General features: G+C 49.1%; 1 protein-coding gene and 1 pseudogene across 1 annotated transcript; both read left to right on the top strand.

The window, feature by feature from the left end:
- Nucleotides 1–259: 259 nt before the first annotated feature.
- Nucleotides 260–18,829, top strand: Rnpep (arginyl aminopeptidase). Its single transcript, XM_003474690.5, has 11 exons — nucleotides 260–760; nucleotides 3,593–3,733; nucleotides 4,376–4,524; nucleotides 6,702–6,818; nucleotides 7,505–7,740; nucleotides 13,125–13,238; nucleotides 14,523–14,635; nucleotides 14,819–14,927; nucleotides 16,001–16,225; nucleotides 17,229–17,371; nucleotides 18,345–18,829. The coding sequence occupies exons 1-11, from the start codon at nucleotides 311–313 to the stop codon at nucleotides 18,501–18,503; spliced, it is 1,956 nt and encodes a 651-aa protein (XP_003474738.1). The 5' UTR covers nucleotides 260–310; the 3' UTR covers nucleotides 18,504–18,829.
- LOC101788055 (uncharacterized protein C3orf38-like) lies at nucleotides 7,747–12,843 on the top strand (annotated as a pseudogene).
- Nucleotides 18,830–19,721: the final 892 nt, after the last annotated feature.

Here is a 19,721-nt window from a genome sequence, read left to right as displayed (position 1 = left end):
ACCCATATCCGGCTGTCTGTCTGGAAGCGCAGAAATCAGGAGAGGTCAGCAGAGAGGAGATTCCCGCGGGGACTTTGGTAACAACTCAGTAAGATACATCGCACCGGTGGGCAAAGTACTGAGCTACCCTCGTGAGGGTAAAAGAGCCGGGCTGTAGGGCAGCGGGGACGGGACTGGGGGGGGCGGGGCCTTGACCTCGTGTCCTTAGCGGCTGGGCGGGGCTTCTTTGGGGGCGGGGCTTCTTTGGGGGCGGGGCTTCCGCCCCAGGCTAAGCCCGGCAAGCAGTCCCGGCGATCCGGAGAGCTGGGCCATGGCCGGCTGCGGGCCTCCGACCGGCGGCTTTAGCGCAACGCGGCGACCGTTGCACTCGGCGCAGGCGGTGGACGTGGCCTCGGCCTCCAGCTTCCGGGCATTCGAGATACTCCACTTGCACCTAGACCTGCGGATCGAGTTCGGGCCGCCGGGACCCGGCCCAGGGAGCCGGGGGCTGAGCGGCAAGGCGGTGCTGGAGCTGCGCTGTCTGCTGCCTGAGGGCGCCGCCGAGCTGCGGCTCGACTCGCACCCGTGCCTCGAGGTGAAGGCGGCCACTCTGCGGCGGGAGCGACCCGACGCGGAGGAGCCGTCCGAAGAGCCTGTGGCCTTCCACACGCGGCCATTCTCACACTATGGCGAGGTCCTGTGCGTGGCCCTCCCGCAGCTCTGCCGCGCCGCCGAGCGCTTCCAGCTGGAGCTCAGCTACCGTGTCGGGGAGGGACCCGGGGTGAGTGCGCCTGGCCCTGGCCGCCGCTTCCTGCCCGCCCTTCCGGCCCCAGCCTCGCTCACCCTGCCCCGGGGTTAAGGGCCTCCACCCTTTCCCAGAGTCCCTTTAACTCCCCCAGGCCACTCAGCTCCCCCGCAGCGCCCCCTGAACTGCAGCCTGGGCTCCCTCCAGGCCCCATCCCTACTGCCCGGGCATCTACCCCGCTCTCCTTTCTGGTCTGGGTCCCCCACCTTGCCCTGGCTCGCACCCCTCTACTCGGTCCCGCGCAGCTTTCTGGATGAGGAATTGTCCCACGCTCGACTTAAGGCAGCCGCGGAACTTTGGAGAGCAGGGCCCCGATGAGCAGTTACTTTGATCTGCTTTATGGGTCCTGGACAGTGTTGGCTGACTACCTAGGTGCTGACTCGGTCCTTTATTCTGTATGCTCTTACAGTTCCGCAGACTGACCCTGAGGCCCGGGTCAGTACTTTCGTTTTCTCTTAGGAAGTCTTGGATTTGATTAGAATTTGAGTAAGAGTAGACAAGTAAAATCAAAGTATTCTAGGCTTTGTAATACCTTGGCCTCCTCACTGTTGGCTAACTCTTAAATGTTTGTTTTGGTTTGGTTTTTTGACTTTTTTTTAGACAGGGTCTCCCCTGTCTAGTTCTGGCTGGTCTCCAACTCACGGTGATCCTCCTGCCTCAGCCTCCCCAGACGTGGAATTACAGACATGTGCACCAATATTTCACTGTTAAATTTTTTTCTTTTTTCGAGACGAGAGTCTAGCTATAAAGTAGAGGCTTGAACTTACTTATGTAGCCCAGATCACCCTTGAACTGACAGTGATCCTCGTGGGTGTTGGGATCCCAGATGTGTGTGTCACTACGTCTGTCAGAACCAGAAACATTTAAAAATAAGTGATCCAAAGAGCAGTTCCCTTTTCCATCTTCAGCTGTGGGAGGAATAAGCAATCTTGTGATGGAACTTGTTAGAAAAATGAAAATAGAACTTGTTTGAAAAATCAAAGTCTATATAAAGCATATGATGCAGACCAGCCTCCGAGGCCAGCAGAAAATATCTGTAAATGTCTTAGTTGCTATATTATTGGTGCCCACTTTTTTGACAGGAACTAGAAATTAAACAGAATGAATAGAGAAATTAAACCCTCCCTAAATTTGCCTGCTGAAAGTGGCACCTCCACTCGAACAGCAGTAGTTCTTGTGTGTGAGTTGGTGGCAGGTGTCGGGGCATGTGCTCCTCCCACTGTCACTGCCACCTCTCTAATGAAAGGTCTTAGTCACTACTGCCTTTCTCTATAGAGCATGTATTGTCTTTCTGCATTAAAATTAAAAGCAATGGGAACTCAGACAAGGATGATGATAAGGAATTTTGATGGAGGGATTCATGCTTGATTTTTTTTTTTGAGACAGGGTCTCACTATGCAGTTGAGGCTGGCCTTAAACTCACTGTGTAAGCCAGGTTGGCTTCAAACTCTGTGATTCTCCGGCCTCAGCCTCCCAAGTGCTAGGAATATAGGCCTACACCACCACACCTAGCTGTCAGTATGATATCTGTCTATAGGTATTGACCTCAGTCACTGTGCTGTAGTTTGGCAGGTTTCTCTATTGCAAAGTTGCCGTTCCCCTAATACTATACTGTCTTTGTTGAAAGCAACTGATTCTTTTTTATACACAAAAAGTCAAGCAAAGAATGATCCAATTGCTGGGCATGGTGTCACATGCCTGTAATCCTAGCACTTGGTAGCTGAGACAGAAGGATTGCTGGAGTTTGCGGCCTGACTGGGCTCTACAGCCTGAACTGTATAGTGAGATCCTGTCACAAGACAAAACAAAAAGACCCAAAATCCCAGTGTAGCTTCCTTATACATCAAAATAGGTCTTAGGGGCAAGCCATTTAGGACACTCCTGTTTCTCAGGAGCTCTTCCTAGTCCCCATTCCCCTACTCCTATTCCTTATCATTTTTCTCCAATATATTTTCCTATTTAAAAAAAAAAAAAGCCTCTATATTCAGAAGCCCTCATTATAACCTGCCCAGGCCTGCCCCCACTGCACTGTTTCTAGAACCTGTCAAGCATTTCCATGCTTGCATCCCCTGAGGCCCTCACTCCAGTGGCTGCCTGCTCCTTAGGAATGGCTTTTTCTAGCGATTCATTCCTGTAATTCAGTGCTAGAGAAGCTGAGGCAGGAAGATTACTGCAAATTCAAGCCAGCCCATGATACATAGTGAAATTTTCTTTTTCTTTATTTTGTATCAGGGATTGAACTCATGACCAGGCAGATACTGTGCCACTGAGTTGGCTATATCCCTGGCCCTATGTAGTGAATTTAAGGCCAGCCTGTCTCAAATAAACTGAAAAAAGAGAAAAAATGTCTTTTCCCTTTTTAATCTGACACTGCTCACCTTGGATGACCCAACCAGAAAGGTTTTTTTGCTTCACCTGTGACACTTTCCTGGAATGATCTAGTCTATTTCTAAATTCTAAATGGTATTTGGTGCTGACCCTCCTCCCATCCCAGTGTTATAAGTCATCTCCTTTTGCTGTGAGTAAAACTAAGTTTATTATAATCCTTCAGATTTTTCCCTTGGCTTAAGAGTTCATGGAAAGCTGGGCATGGTGGCTCATGCCTGTAATCCCAGCACCCGGGAGGCTGAGGCAGGAGGATAGCATGACTTGGAGGCCAATCTGGAGACCTTGCCTCAAAAAGAACTCTCCCCTCCCCCAAAAAAAGAGAGAATCCTCTGAAAATTTCCCATGCCAGCCCAGCTCCCAATCCCACTGGCCCAAACTCACATGGGGATGGCAGTTCTGAGTTCTGTGCTGTTTCTACAGGTTTGCTGGTTGGCTCCTGAGCAGACAGCGGGGAAAGAGAAGCCCTTTGTCTACACCCAGGGTCAAGCTGTTCTGAACCGGGCCTTCTTCCCTTGCTTTGACACTCCTGCCGTGAAATACAGATACTCTGCGCTTATTGAGGTGAGGAAGCTAGGGATGGGCACCTGCCCTTGGGATGGGAGTATAATTCCATCCAGGGACAGTGGCATATGTACATAGAACCCTGGCCACTGGGGGAGGCTGGGGCAGGGAGAATGAGCCCCACTTGGACAACATAGTAAGACCCCCATCTAAACAAAGCAAAGCAACTGCATATATACATGTATATACTTTTATAGATGGTATTTGTATAAATATATGTCTCAATGAGATTATGTCCTTCCAGTGATACCTCTATAAGATTTTCTTTTAAATTCTTCTACTTCTGGAAATTTTATGTAGCCTTCCAAATCCTATCTGTTTGGTACAGGTTTCGTTCCTGGATTATTTTTTTCTTTCTTTTTTTAAGGTCTCACTATGTCATTCAGGCTGGCCTTAAACTCACTGTGTAGCCCAGGTTGGTCCTGAACTTCCTGTAATCCTCCTGCCTCAGCCTCTCAGGTGTTGGGATTATAGCCCTGCAGCACCACACCCAGCTAGTACAGGTGTAGTTTCTCAAAGCCTTTGTGCACGGCAAGACAGACACTCAGGTGTGACCTTTCACGAGCAGGCTGCTGGCTGTGCTTTCCCTTGGGCTGGTCCTTGGGGGCCTCTTGGGGAAACCTAAGCTTTCTTTATTGCCAGGTCCCAGACGGCTTCACAGCTGTGATGAGCGCAAGCACTTGGGAGCAGAGAGGGCCAAACAAATTCTTCTTCCAGATGTGCCAGCCTGTCCCTTCCTATCTGATAGCCTTGGCTGTTGGAGATCTGGTTTCGGCAGAAGTTGGACCCAGGTAGGAAACAAAAGGGCCCAGAGGCAAAGGACTGAGGAGGAGTAGGAGGTGGGAAATGAGTTTGAATTCTGCCTCTGGGCTTGAGCTCATTGGTCCTGCTGGCAGTGACCCTCCCCTGGGCCACCTTGCTGAATTACTTTGGGGGTTTAGGTGACAGTTTTAGAAGACTGAGCTTGATAAGTATCTTTTGAGTTCTAACAGCCCTTTTAGCAGCTATATTTACTTTTTTGAAAACTTTATATACCAGCTGGTTGTGGCGGCTCATGCCTGTAATCCCAGCACTCCGGAGGCTGAGGCAAGAGGATCGCTGCGAGTTCAAGGACCAGCCTGGGCTACAAAGTGAGCTCAAGGCCATCCTGAACTGCATAGCGAGACCCGGTCTCAAAAAGACAAACAATAAAAAAGAGAACTTTATACCAAATCTCATTTTTTTCTAGTGCTTAATTCCTGGAAATTCACAGCTTTACCCTGTAAAAAGGAAAGAGACTCCTTTTGTCTGCTCCAGATGTAGGAATCTAAACTTACAGGGAGAGGGTACCTCTCTGAAACCACTGGATGGATTTAGTTGCAGCCACCGCTAGAGGGCCAGGGCCAGGTGGAGCCCTGTCTCCAGATGGGGGAAAAGGAGCTGCTCAGCCAGGGTAGCACATTTATTTCTATACCAGAGAGGAAGATGTCAATTTCAACCCCACTGTATAGCTTCTTGTTTGCCTGACTGGCAGGGGCCCCTTGCCTTCTTGGTGCTGGAGCAGCTTGTTTACCTGGCTTGTTTGGAGCTCTCTGAGTTTTCAGGACTGGGCTTGCTTTATCCCCCTATGTGATCAGTCTCCAGCTTCAACAGCTCATTACATTGAGTGATGAAAAAGAGACTTCCTGTGGTTTCCGAGACAAGAACTTTGACTAGGACAGGATTTCTTTGGCTGTCACATAATCTGCCACTGCGTTTAGTCCTGTTGCAAAGTGGCCAAAGGTTGGAGCGCAGAGCTAAGACCCTTTTCGTGGCCCTGTTTTGGTCCCTGCTCAGCTCCTGAAGAGGGGGTGTCCTGTCCAAGGTCATCACAAGCCTGAGACTTGGTCGCTGTGCCAGTAACACTGCTGGTATTTCGAACCTTGTTCCCATGTATCAGATAGCGAAATAGATGGGACTCCACTGGCATGATCTGCTTACAACACGCATTGTTTCTTTTAAAAAATAAAAAATTACTCCACAGTGCCAATCATGAAACATGAAAAACAAGGTGTAGCTGGGTATGGTGGCCCAGACCTGTTATCCCAGCACTTGGGAGGCTGAGGCAGGAGGATTGTGAAGTCAAGGCCTGCCTGGACTACACATCTCAAAAGAAAAAAAGATAGACTGGGCGGTATCCCTTTCTTAATAGGCCTGAGCATAGGTAACCTAAAGAATGTCATCGTTCCAATAGACAAGAAAATAGGTAAGTAAAGGAATGTTCTTTTTTTTTGAAACAAGGTGGTCACTATATAGCTCAGGCTGGCCTCAAACTCCTAGCGGTCTTCCTGACTCAGCCTCCCTAAGTGCTGGGTTTACAGGTGTGGGCCACCATGCCCAGAATAATTATGAAAATTTCAGATGTGTACATTAAACATCTCTGTACCATTTTGTTATACGAGTTTTGTCAATATGGGACTTTGTATTTGTTTTAGATCATTTAGAAGTAATACAACCTTCTCCCGTTATTGCACTAAAGTCAGTTAGCAGTTTGCCGTTAACATAATCGTTAGGTTTGCCTTTCATGGTTCCTTTCAGTTCCAGCGATTGTGTTGTTAGCCTTTTTCATCTGTCTGTACCTAGGAAGGAGGGGACATTGACTATGCATTGCCGTGTTGAGGCCTTCAGATGCTGCCTTGTTTAACCCTAACCCCCCCAGACACACCTTGGGCTGGGTGGGGGAGTGGAGGCCACTCTCAGAAGCTGCCACTCAGCACTGCACTGTGGGCTGGGTGCTCTGCAGGTTTACATCCTGTTGTCCAGATGAGGCTGTTGTCTCCAGGAGCAGGGTCCCTGGGGTCCCTGTCTCCCCGTGCAGTGAGCAGTCCCAGGGACCCGTGTGGGGCTTGGTCCCGCGGCTTTGGTCTCCGTGGCTGCCTAGAGGTGCTGTCTGGCTCCAGTCACTGGTAGTCTTCACGTCCCACTGCCTTCCCTGTGCCCTTGGCCTTAGGAGCCGCGTGTGGGCGGAGCCCTGCGTGATTGAGGCCGCCAGGGAGGAGTACAGCGGGGTGATAGAAGAATTCTTGGCCACAGGAGAAAAGCTTTTTGGACCTTACGTCTGGGGAAGGTATGGTATCACATTCACTGATGTTTGTTTTTTGTTTTTTTGAGACAGGGTCTTGTATAGTACTGGCTGGCCTTGAACTCCCTGTGTGTCCCGAGCTGGCCTCAGACTCCCTGAAATCCTCTTGCCTTAGCTTCCCAAGTGGTAGGATTACAGTTGAGTGCCACCACGCCCAGCAGCTGATATGTTTTGCTAAGTCAAGGCCCTGCTTCCCACTCTACTTGCTCTTCCTCCTGTCTCCTACAGCACAATTTCCCTGACCCTGCAAAATAAAGGAGAGAAGGAAGAGGAGGAGAGGGGCCAGGCCACTATTGCCCACTGCCCGGGGATGGTGGCAGAGAGGGTTCTTGAGGATAAAAGTGAGCTGCCCAGTATATTTGGAGCTGGGGAACACTCAGGCCTCTCCTCCCAGCTGGGCCTTCCTGCATATTCTGTTCCATCCTTTGTCACCTTCAGACTCGCTGGTCTTTGAACCTGCAGTGCACAGAGTGACTGATTGTGTCCCTGTGAGGGAGGAGGACAGCAGTGGGGACTTGAGCCTGAGGGAGTGGCCCCTTACAGGGCAGGGAGGGCAGCCCCAAAGAGGAGGAGGACTCGGTATGGGGCAGGATCACCACCTCCTCATCTCAGGACTTGGGGTGCTCTGCAGCAGGAGTCGGGACCTCTCCGTGACCCCCATTTCCCGGCAGGTATGACTTACTCTTCATGCCACCGTCCTTCCCATTTGGAGGAATGGAGAACCCTTGTCTGACCTTTGTCACCCCCTGCCTGCTCGCTGGGGACCGGTCCTTGGCCGACGTCATCATCCACGAGATCTCCCACAGCTGGTTTGGGAACTTGGTCACCAATGCTAACTGGGGCGAGTTCTGGCTCAACGAGGGCTTCACCATGTACGCCCAGAGGAGGATCTCCACTGTGCTCTTTGGTAAGCTCCACTTGGGCCGCCAGCACCCTGCGCAGCCGGGCCGGTGTCTCCCTCTGGGGTTGCAGGGCGCAGGTGGGTGTCCAGGTGGAAGCCGAGAAAGGTCAGGTCTAGACCTGCGCTGTTCTTAAGTAGGCAGTTCCCCCTCTGTTGCCTGCCAGTAGAATCACAGGTGCTTGTAGCTCCTGAATGGTCTCACAGGTGAGCTCACAGAGGAAGCACCACACCCTGTTCCCTCTCCCAGAGCAGCCAGACCTCCAGGTTGTTCACCCACATGGCTGGTGGGTTTGTTTATTTGTTCATTCATTCATCTATTAGGTTTATTTGAGACAGGGGCTTCCTCTGTAATTTAGGCTCATCTTGAACACATTATGTAGCCTTGTCTGGCCTCGAACTCATGGCAGTCCTCCTCTCTCAGCCTCCTGAGAGCTGGAATCACAGGTATGTGCCATCACACTACAGCCTACGATGGTGATGATCTTATGACTGATTCATAATTAGCCAGCCAGTTGCGTGTGGTGGTGCATGCCTGTGATTGCAGCACTTGGAAGGCTGAATTCCCTAGAGTTCAAGGCCAGCCTGCACTCGTAGTGAGACCCTATTTTAGGAGAAAAAAAAAAACCATAAAAAATGAAAATAAAATTTAATCTGACATAGCTCCCTAAATTGCCTATCCTCGCCTTAAATTTACGATTTTCCTGCCGTAGCTTCCCAAAGCCCCATGTCTGGTTCCCAGTGAGCTTTTAAAAAAAAAGTTCCTGCCGAGCGTGATGGTACATGCCTATAATATCAGCCTAGGGAGGCTGAGGCAGGAGGCTCCCCATGGAATTCAAGGCCTGTGTGGGCTACATAGTGAGTTCAAGACCAGCCTAACCTGTGTAGTATGACCCTGCCTCAAAAAACAAACAAAAAAAGTAAACTTTGGTGTCTCATTAATGAGAACCCATTGTGTGTCAGATATTTTTAAAAATATAACATTTAATGCGTTCATTGTTTTACCTGATTGAGATCTATTTGACTTCAAGTTCCTCTCTTGTATTAGTACACGTTTGTGGTATAGAATGAAATGCTCACTGTGGGGAGTTGGTACACATACATGGGGCACAATCTTGTTTATTCCCTTCCCCTTCTCTATATCTTACTCCCTTCCTGTTTGTTAAAAGTCTGTCTCCCTGGCTTTTATCTTTTATTTCACTCTATATTTGGGGTTCTCATGAAAGAGAAACCATGCGATATTTAAACTCCTGGCTCTGATTTACTTCATTATAATGGCAAAATGCACCATTTTCTTCCAAATGACTCAGATGCATCTTTTATGGCTAAGAGGGACTGCACTGTATGAAGGCCAGTTTCTTTATCCATTCAACTTAAAGATATTTGGGATTTTTTGGTTCGGGGATTGTCTTTTTGAGACAGGGTCTCAGTATGTAGTTCAGGCTGACCTTGAACTCACGTTGTAGCCCAGACTGGTCTTAAACTTGCGGCAATTCTCCTGCCTTAGTCTCCTGAGTGCTGGGATTATAGATGTATGCCACCACACCTGTAATTTAAAGTTTAAAAGAGTGTTAAAACTTTTTTTTTTTTTTGGACACAGGGTCTTGCTATGTAGTATAGGCCTTGAACTCTCTGTAGTCCAAGCTGGCCTGGAACTCATAGCAGTTCCCCTATCTCGGCCTCCTGAGTGCTGGGACTACAGGTATACACCACCACACTCAGCTTAACTTTTTCTTGAATCATTAAATTATTTTCCAGGGGGCAGGCCCATAGTTCAGTGATGGAGTGATCCCTTAGCTTCATAAGGCCTTACATTTGATCCCCAGCAGTGTCCCCTAAAAATTTTTTTCTGGGTACGTAGTATGTTTCATGATTTATTTAATCCATCTCCAATCATCAGATTGTTCCCGATGTTCCATTGAAGTATTTTGACAAACTGGTCTACGTATCTATTCTGTGAATCTCAGATGATTTCAGTAAGAATACAATCTTTGAAACAATTTCTGGGTCTCCCATTTTAAAGGCTTTTTAGTCCTTACTGACCCTTCCCTCCCAGAGAATTTGTACAACTGTGTCCTCCAGTTCCCAGTATGTAGTGTCCTTGCAGGCTGTAAGATACCAAAGCAGATGTTGGGCCCCTTGTGCAGGTGCAGAAACCCAGCTCAGAGTTGACTGGCTCACCATCCTCCGTTTAAAGACTTGCATGCCTTTAAAATTTGTGAAAGTGCCAGCTTCTCTTGCTTGACAAAAATAGGCAAATAAAAACTAGTTTAGAGGACACTTCTACTGCAAACGATGGAAAAGCTACTTCCGGTGTCTGTGGCCAAGACATGGGCCGGTGGGCCTCGCCCCTTTGCCCCCAGAGTGGAGATATTGGGCCCAGTTGTTCAGCCATGGAAGGCTGCTGTAGCACGCTCGGCCTACTAGAGGGCAACAGGATCAAGGCCCTGTGCAACGCTGACCAACTGCCTGGTGCAGCCTGAGGACCGCCAAGATGCTATTTGCACGGTACTAGTGTACAAAGTGCCAAAGAACTGCCGAGGCTTAAACATGTGCACTGAGAAGTCATATTTAAGTTCACCTCTTGCTACTGAAAAACACAGTCTTACTCAGCATGCAAAAGATTACTGGAAAAAGTTAGGAAAGCTCAAACTGAAGGAACTATCAGACCCACTTACAAAGCAAGAAGACTTCCCGCTCTTTCAAGAGGAAAAAGTAGCTGAAAAAGTTGACTTTTATCACTTCTGAGAGTTGTCACTGGTTCTTGGAACTTCTCAGTTCTCAGGACCCTTTAATGAGACTACCTCAGATGAGTAGGGCCACAGCACTTGTGGCATGATATCAAGCGTAGGGTTTATTACCGCCCATCAGAAGGAATGCGACAGATCACCACGGAGCAGACGCTGTGAGCCTCCGCTTGTCGCTGCTAGTGAAAGAAGAATTTCTTTTTTTTCTTTTTCTTTTTTTTTTTTTTTTGAGATGGGGTCTCTCTATGCAGTTCAGGCTGGCCTTGAGCTCCCTTTGTAGCCCAGGCTGGTCTCGAACTTGCAATGATCCTCCCACCTCAGCCTCCCGATGCTGGGATTACAGGCATGCACCACCACACCTGGCTCGAAAGAAGAATTTCTTTTTCTTAGCCCCAGCTTAGATTCTCATGGACTAAAGCGTTTCTTCTCATAGATTATGGTTGGAGTCACAGGGCCTGTCCACCAAAAGAACACTTATTTGGGCATTTTTGAACAAATATTTGGACTTAACCTACCGCCCTTTTGTGGAAAATCAGGTTTATCAACCTGCAAATTATTAGAGAAAGTTCCCTTGCTCCTGGAACGGTTCTGAAACCTGCTGTTATATTTGAACAGAGTGACCTGCAGGCCTTTTATAATATGGTCGCTTCACATGGTAACTGAAGAAAGACTTATTGTGAAGCAGGCATTGGACAGTGGCACTGGACACTAGGCTTTATGAAGTAGAAATGAGGCATTGTTAAACAAAACACAGTGTGTCTACCTTCTGAGCCACTGACACTGTGTATCATCCTAAAAGAATCTTCGTGCAGAAGTTCTTCCCAATACATCAGTAATTATTATTATTGTTATTTTTGGTACTGGGAATCGAACTTATACATTAGTAATTTCTAAGTGGAAAAATGAAATAAAATTAGTTTCTAGAGCAGTGACAACACTAGCAGGAAACAGGAATCAAAAATATATGTGTTGGGGCTGGGGATTTAGCTCAGCGGCGTGAACACCTGCCTCAAGTTTGAGGTCATGGGTTTGATACCCAGTACCAAAAAAAAAAAAATATATATATATATAAAACAATTCATCATGGGCAAGGACTCATTTGCAACCTGGGGAAGTTTTACCTGACAGTAAAGCTGACATATAGTATGAAAAACCTATTAGCTTAAAAACAGATAAAATCTGAAAGTAACTTGAGATATAAGTGAATGTTTTATAAACCTAGAGGGTCCCTCCTTCCTTACTGGCAAGATCAAACAGGACAGCAAACAGTAAATAAGAGCATTAATTTTGCTAGTATTTTTCTCTACAGAATAAGTACAGGTGGGGCAGAGAGCACTTTGTGCAGTGATTAACAATGACATATTCAAGAAAATCTTATTTATAGGAGCTCTGCCCTGCTTTTTGTAATGACATGGTCCATTTGGAATGATTTTCCTAAAAAAAAAATTCAAGCAGAATAAAAAGTTTTACTTGGAGTTTTAAAAATAGAGGCTGTTTTCACTCTGCCCATCATCTCCTTTCCCGTGGTTCTTGGGACCCTGAAACTTGAAGCAGCACAGAGGCTGCAGCCGCCTGCCACAGGACGCTGGAGCAGTGCCTGACCGCTCACACGAGTGTGGGCTTCATCTTTCCTGGATGAAGGATGCAGAACGCAGGCACATTTGTACTTCTGTTTGACCATGTGTTTGGTTTGCTGCCAAAGAGAAGAAAACTTGAACTTCGTCTGAAGCATCATTTGATGTGGACATGATCAGATCGGGGGCAGCAAAGTGGGTCCTGTGTGGTTTTGTGAGTGACCTTACTTCATGAGTAATTACGGTGGTCTTCTGTGCCGGACACTGGTTTAGGTCCCGGGCCTTGCAAGATGTACTAACACCTACAGAGCTGCCAAGAGCTTGTCAGGCTGCTTTAGCATCCTGCTCCTCAGGGCCCTCATCTTAAAGCTTGAGTTCAGGCTTCTTGGGAAAAAGAAGGCAAGATTTTATTACACAAATACAATGAAATTTACAGGTTTTTTTTTTTTTTTAAATATCCTGACCAATCTATAGCAAGATTCTTCACATTGCTGCTGTGACATTTTTCAAGTGTTAAGGGGAAGGTAAATGTGGAAGGTGACCAGTTTGCCACAGCAGAAGACAATAGCGCTGCCTTAACCTATCTTGTTCGGTGTTTCCATGATGCAGTAGGATCTTTAGAATCCATTCAAGAAGTTTTAAAAAACTGAGAGCAGTAGTAAGTCCTGGAAGAGTGAAGTGGAAGTTGAAATTTTTGTATTATTTTGTTTAAAAATATTGTTATGTTTTGCAGATACAAGGTGTGTAGACTACATATAAACAGAAATAAACAGGTGTGCTTAAAAAACTGATTTTATGGCAGATCAAATTTATGTAAAAGTAAAAATCCATTGATAAAGAAAGGTGACTGTCAGTAGTTAGCAGCCTTCCGCAGAGGGACCAGCAAGTGTGAACCAAATCCAGAATCACAGGGAGGGACCCGGCGTCTCAGCCCCGCCCAGCCCCAGAACCGAAGTGTTGTGGAGCTTGAGGCCACCAGGGGGCAGCACGGCGTCTTCTGACGGGGAAAAAAAAAAAACACGCTTGCCCCTGGTGGCTCACTCTGGGCATGCATGATGTGATTCTGGCCCAGGGGCTTCTTACACCTGTTTGGAGGCCGCCACCGGGAGGGCCCTCTTGCGGCAGCACATGGACATCACCGGAGAAGACCACCCACTCAACAAGCTGCGAGTGAAGATCGAGCCAGGTGAGCTACCCTCTGCCTTCTGCCTCACGCCTCACTAGGCAACCCTGGAGCCCCAGGTCAGCCTGACCTGGACTTGACCGGTGGGAGGAGCCTGCCAGGGCTCTTTGTAGCTGTTCCTGCCTGCAGGCTGCCCAAACCCAAGCATGACAGCCAGACAGGAACCCTGGTTAGTTGTACATACTTCTTAAGGACGTGACCGTGGCTTTGTGTTTGTCCAAGTCCCTATCGCTTTACAAGGTGCTTTCCCACCCCTTTTTATCACCAAGTCAGTGGGTTCTGTTGAGTGTCAGCCTGATTTTCCGCAGGTAGGACTGAGTGCTGGATGACTTTAGAACTTGTCCCAGGTCATGTGCCTAGTCAGTTCCTAGCTGAGAGCTTTTCACTTTTCCAGCAACTTTTGTTGTTGCCAGGTGTGATGATGCACAACTATCATCCCTGCACTTGGGAGGCCGAAGCAGGAGGATCTCCTCAAGTTTGAGGCTATCCTGAGCTGCATAGTGAGTTCAAGGCCAGCCTGAGCTTTACAGCACGAGCCGGTCTCCAAAAAAAAAAAAAGGCAAAAGAATTTTAACATTTTTTGTTAATTCCATGTATGACTAATATGCAAGCTTTTTGTATAGTGGAAGCTCTTGCCCCTTGGTGCCACAGACTGTAAAAATGAGCTTCTTGTACACTGGTAATCAGTGCTCATCTAGTATACTTGTGAAAATAACATGTTTTGGGAGGGGAGTTGGGGTAAGTAGGCGATGACCAACAGGGGCTGGAAAAGACTGAGTCCCACACTCAGTCTTGGATTGAAGGAGACAGATGTGGTGGCACACACCCTTAATTGCAGCTACTTAAGAGGCTGAGACCAGGAAATTACAGATTCAAGTCCAGCCTGGGCAATTCAGCCAGACCCTGTCTCCAAAATAAAATAAATAAAATGGGGCTGAGGGTGTAGCTGAGTGTTAGAGGACTTGTCTAACATGTCCAAAACCCTGGGTTCCTTCCCCAGTAGCACCCCAAAGACTTGATGGGTCCTACCCAAGCAAAGTCTAGCCCGAGAGTAAATAAGGGGTCAGTTCCTCTGGGGAATTGCTTTCTTGGACCTCTTCTTAGGCCCACAGTTACTCTAAGATTTCCTTAGACCTGCTCTGGAGAGGTCAGGATGGCTCTAGAAACCTTGGCCTGGCTGCCCCCAGAGTCTGGAGTTACTCTACATCTGACACTGGAGAAGAACAGCGCAGATGATTGGGTACAACTGCGCACTGAGTCCTGTCTGTCTGCCTTCCCTTCCGCCAGGTGTTGACCCAGATGATACTTACAATGAGACCCCCTACGAGAAAGGGTTCTGCTTTGTGTCCTACCTGGCCCACTTGGTGGGTGACCAAGACCAGTTTGACAAGTTTCTCAAGGTACAGCCAGCCACCTCTCCGTGAAGGGAGAAGGACAAGGAGCAGATAAAGCATCTGGGCCAGAGTGCCAGGGTGGAGGCAGGGGGCACAAGAGGTGAGGGGTCGAAGAGACCTGTGACTTGGGGGGGCCTGCCTGCTCACAGGGACACCCAGCGAGGCTGAAGAGCCCCTCCCTCCCCACAGGCCTATGTGGATGAGTTTAAATTCCAGAGTATCTTAGCTGATGACTTTCTGGAATTCTACTTGGAATATTTCCCTGAGCTGAAGGAAAGGAAAGTGGATTCCATTCCAGGTAAGCAAGGAGTGACCCACAGGCTTCTAGGCGAACGTGGAGAGCTGGGTCTCACCACACTGGGAAAGACCAAGGCGGGTTGGAAGGTGTGGGTCCTGTGGGGAGCAAACCCAGATCCCCAGGCCTGGCCTACAAAGATGGCTTCTTTGGGGTCTCGGGCTGTAACCTACCCGGCGCTTCTAGGATCAGTCTGCGGTGCCAGTATTGGTGCTAGTCATGAGAATGAGATTTCTCCTGATCCGGCTCTGCCTCATTTTCTCCTGTTTTACTTCCTGATTGCTGCTGCCAAACTAAGACTCCTAAGGTAGTGAAGGGTAGCAGCTGCTGCTTTCGGATCTCAGTGTGACCTGCTGTGGTCCTGTGTCAGCTCTAGAGGCACTGCTTCCTCAGGGAGAGGAGAGAATGTCCTGTTGTGGCGGGGCACGCCCTGCGCAGTGCCTTGCACCCTGAGTCACTCACTGGGTTTGGTGAAATTAAGCTCCTCTGCAGCTGGGATTGGTCAGGCCCTGGTGGGAAGCCTTCGTTTCAAGGTCGTGACCCCTTGTAGCTAAGGATAGTTAATAATCACTGAGTGCTTACTATGCAGCAAGCAAAATTTCAATGTGTATTTGCTCATTTAATCTTCACAACTGTCAACCAAGGCAGGGCCTCCATTTTACAGAGAAACGGAGGTGCTGAGAGACAGTCACATGACCCTGGTCTCCCAGCTGCGTCATGGCAGAGCTAGGGTGGGAACCCGGCCAGCCTTCCTTGGGGTGCACAGGGGTGCATAACACTAAGCACAGTGCTGTTGTGGTGATGGAGAGACCATGAACTTGATTCCAGCTGAGAAAGCCTCCATCAGCGTGGCTCTGATGACATAATGTCTATTTACAGGCAAAAACACTTTCATAGTAGAAATGAGTGCAGTTTAGGCTTCTTGCTACAGTCTTAGGTACACCCTAACAGGACCCTGTGGGTGACACTGGGTGCTGAAGAAAGTTTGGGGTGGAGAGAGGAAGAGGTTTGAGGTTTCTTGCGCAAGTGGACCTTGACCCAGCTGGAAAACACTGACAGCATCTTCTGCCTGCCAGGCTTTGAGTTTGATCGCTGGCTGAATACCCCTGGCTGGCCCCCCTTCCTGCCTGATCTTTCCCCTGGGGACTCACTGATGAAGCCAGCTGAAGAGCTGGCCCAGCTGTGGGTGACCAAGGAGCTGGACATGCAGGCCATTGAAGCGGTGGACATCTCTGCGTGGAAGACCTACCAGCTGATCTACTTCCTAGATAAGATCCTCCAGAAATCCCCTCTCCCGCCTGGTAGGAAAAATTGTGTTATTGCTTAGACCATTGAGTGAAACACCTTGTATACAGGGCTTCATGTCAAAAGCCAGAGGGAGGCTCAAAAACAGTTGTGAATCCTGCCTGGAGGTGACACCAGGCTGGCACTTTGCACAGAATGTGTCATCAAAAGGAATTAGATGTACAAGTGCCACAGGGGACAAAGTAACAAACCTTGGCATTGCTCAGTCCTCTGGCTCTGCAGGCCATTTGTAAACTCTGTGCATCCCTTAGGTTGGTTAATCCTGTAACTACTCCACATAGGTGGGACTGGTTTTAGTCTCCAGGTAACAAAATGAACTACAGGCACAAATAGGTCACCCAGCCTAATAGTTGGGCTGGAATTTGAACCCAGTCATCCGAAGCGCTTAACCATTAATGCTTTGTTGCTGCTCAGTCAGAAATAATGTTCACCCAGGGGTGAAAAAAGTTAAAGCACAGGTGAATGTAGCAAGTTTCGCGGTCAGAGAAAAAGTGGGGAATATTTTTAAAAACGAATATTAGAAAGAGTGGAAGCAAGGCATGGCAGTGTACACCTGGAATCCCAGCTACTCGGAAGCCAAGGCAGGAAGATAAAAAGTTCCGGGCCAACCTGGGCAACTCAGTGAGACCATGTCTCCAAAAACAGTGAAGCAGGGTGTAGCTTGGTGGTAAAGCACCTCCCTGGCGTGTGTCAGGCCCTGTGTTCAATCCCCAGCATCACCCAAAAATCAAAGATACAAAGGAAGGAAGAGGAGTGAACATTTGAGGGAAATGTGTGTGTTTTACTCCGGGAAGGAAAATAGGACAAGAGCAGAAAGTCTGTGGCGTGGCGAGAGTAAGAGATGTTTGACACCTCAGCCTACCTTGCTGATGACCTAAAAAGAGCAGAATGGGTGTGGCCGGGATCTCTGAATTCCCTTCCCCTATCTTTAGAAAGGCCTAAGAATGGGGTTTTAAGCTCCTCCTCCTCTTGCTCTTTCACAGTTTTCCTCTTTTCCAGGCAATGTGAAGAAACTCGGAGAGACATACCCCGTCATCTCCAGCGCCCGGAATGCAGAGCTCCGGCTGCGATGGGGCCAGATTGTCCTTAAGAATGACCATCAGGAGGACTTCTGGAAAGTGCAGGAGTTCCTGCAGAGCCAGGTGGGCCACTCCCCCTGCCCAGCCCAACATCAGCTGGGCCTCCCGCAGCCGCCAAGAACTGGCCTCACTGGAAGTCATCCCTCAGGCAGAGCCCCGTTGCAGCCTCCTGCAGGCCAGGCCGGGTGACCTCTAGAGTACCCAGCTGATCGCTGCGGTATTAGCTTGGCTCCTGGGGGCCTTGTCCTGAGGAAAAACGGAAGCCTGCAGGCTGCAGGCTGCAGGGAGCTTTGTGCAGATCAGCTGGTGAGGCCCGAGGGACAGAGGCTGGTCAGAGCTAACTCAAAACTGGGAGGGGGTAAGACTCATACGGGGTCCAGTCATGGGGAAAACGCACGTGGGCAGAGGACAGGCATGAGGAGTGAAGGCAGAGAGGCCGGAGCTTAGGTCCCTGCCCTCGGGGAAACTCCAGGGCTGGGGAGCAGCTCTGACACCAGCTGTGCTCAAGTGGCCCCACTGGGCAGGGACAGCTTCGGCTTGAGGTGAGTAAGTGGATATGGGGCAGATTCCAGAGCAGGGAGTGGCAGGCTAGATGAGAGCTCACCCTTCTCCAGGGGAGCTGCGTGTCTTAGTGTTCCAAGCCCTCTGACTCCTTTGCCGGGCTTCTGGAGTTTGGGAACCTGTGACGGTGCTGCTTAGTTACGTGAATTTGACCTGTGAATTTTCAGTTGCCCAGCTGCAGTTGGACCGTCCATGGCCCTGGGCTTTATGTGCGGCAGCCACCACCAGCTTCCCAGAGCTGCCATCTCATTGTGTCAGCCCTCACATCTGTTTTGTGGGTCAAGATGCCCCTATGTTAGCACGGATTGGATCCTTTTCTAGCATCTGAGAAGATGCCAGATTCACAGCACCTGTCAGGGAGCCTTCTGGCAGTTATGACCCTCAAGTCCCTTCCAATGCCTGACCGTGGCCACTCAGACCCTCGTGCCCAGCAAGTGAACTGCTGAGGACCAGTGCATGCTTGTGTTTCTTGCAGGGGAAGCAGAAGTACACACTGCCACTGTACCACGCCATGATGGGTGGCAGCAAGACGGCCCAGACCCTCGCCAAGGAGACCTTTGCCTCCACCGCCGCCCAGCTCCACAGCAACGTCGTCAACTATGTCCAGCAGATCCTGGAGCCCAAGGGCAGCTAGGGCTCACACGCACAGCCTCTGTCTCTTTAGACTCCACACGGTTTCAGGGTCATTGCTCCCAGCTTCCAGTTCTCCAGTCAGCACCCAGACGTGTCTGTCCCCACAGGACTTGCTGCTTTCTGGGGTCCAGTATGTGAGATCCGGGGCCTCTGCTCTAGTGAGCACTTCTGTCCCACCAAGTCCCAAGACTGGAAGTCCTTCCTGCAGCTCCCCTCGTGGTGGTGTCGGGGACAGTTGGTCTTCCTCTTTCTACTTTTAGATCTCTGGAGAGATACAGAGATGGATCTTTCTTTTCTTCTTTAATAAATGTTTTTAAGCAAAAACTAGGTAAGTTGTAGTTACAGATTGAGTGACTGTTAAATTTTTCTGTCAGGGCTCCTGGATCTGTGTGAGGGTTCAGAGAAGAGGGAGGTAACTCAGTTGACAGTGTTCCATTGCCCTTTGGGAACTGGCAGATTGGACTTGTACTTGGTGGCACATGCTTGTAATCGCAGCACTCTGAGAGGCTGAGGTACCAGTATTGCAAGTTTGAGCGCAGTTTGGGCAACTCAGTGACTCGGTTGAGACTCTGTCTCAAAATTTTATTTTTTTGGTTTTGGAGACAAGATTTTGCTATATATTTCAGGCTGGCCTTGAACTCACTATGGACCCCAGGCTGGCCTAGAAGTCGCAGCAATTCTGCCTCAGCCTCCTGAGTGGTGGCATTTCAGGCGTGTACCCCCATGCTGAGCTCAGAATTTTAAAAGGGCTGGCTGTAACTCAGTGCAGAGACCCCAACATCTGTCCCCAGTACTGGGAGGAAAGGAACTGTCAGGCTGAAGGAGATGGGCACCGCACATGAAAGAGTACATGGCTGTGTCAGGGCACTTCAGGGAAAAGCTACGGATGACTAGCAGGCCGTCTTCCACATTGGCACATGAACACAGGGTTTCTTAAGGCCCTCTCGCCCACCGTGCCTTACTTCTTTTTCTGTGATACTGGGGATTGATCCCAGGGCTTTCATACTGACTGTATCCTGGCCTTCCCTCTTATTGAGACAAGGGTTTTGCTAAGTCACTCAATTGCACAGCTGGGTTAGAATTTGGGATCCTCCTTTTTTTTTTTTAATTGGTACCAGGGATTGAACTCACGACTGCCTGCTTGCAAGGCAGGCGCTTATGCCGCTGAGGTAAATCCCCAGCCCCAGGGATCCTCCTCCTTTCAGTGCCCACAGTACTG

Source organism: Cavia porcellus, unplaced genomic scaffold (genome assembly GCF_034190915.1).
Source record: "Cavia porcellus strain 051 isolate PalLab524CR breed Dunkin Hartley unplaced genomic scaffold, mCavPor4.1 scaffold_29, whole genome shotgun sequence".
Taxonomy (NCBI): domain Eukaryota; kingdom Metazoa; phylum Chordata; class Mammalia; order Rodentia; family Caviidae; genus Cavia; species Cavia porcellus.
This window is presented reverse-complemented; position numbering and strand designations above follow the sequence as displayed.

Excerpts from the sequence above, each read along its gene's own strand:
- Rnpep (XM_003474690.5), top strand. The coding sequence starts at position 311 with ATGGCCGGCTGCGGGCCTCCGACCGGCGGCTTTAGCGCAACGCGGCGA. Across the intron at positions 6,819-7,504 it reads GGACCTTACGTCTGGGGAAG|GTATGACTTACTCTTCATGC; the intron begins GTATGGTATCAC and ends ATTTCCCGGCAG. Across the intron at positions 7,741-13,124 it reads GATCTCCACTGTGCTCTTTG|GGGCTTCTTACACCTGTTTG; the intron begins GTAAGCTCCACT and ends ATTCTGGCCCAG.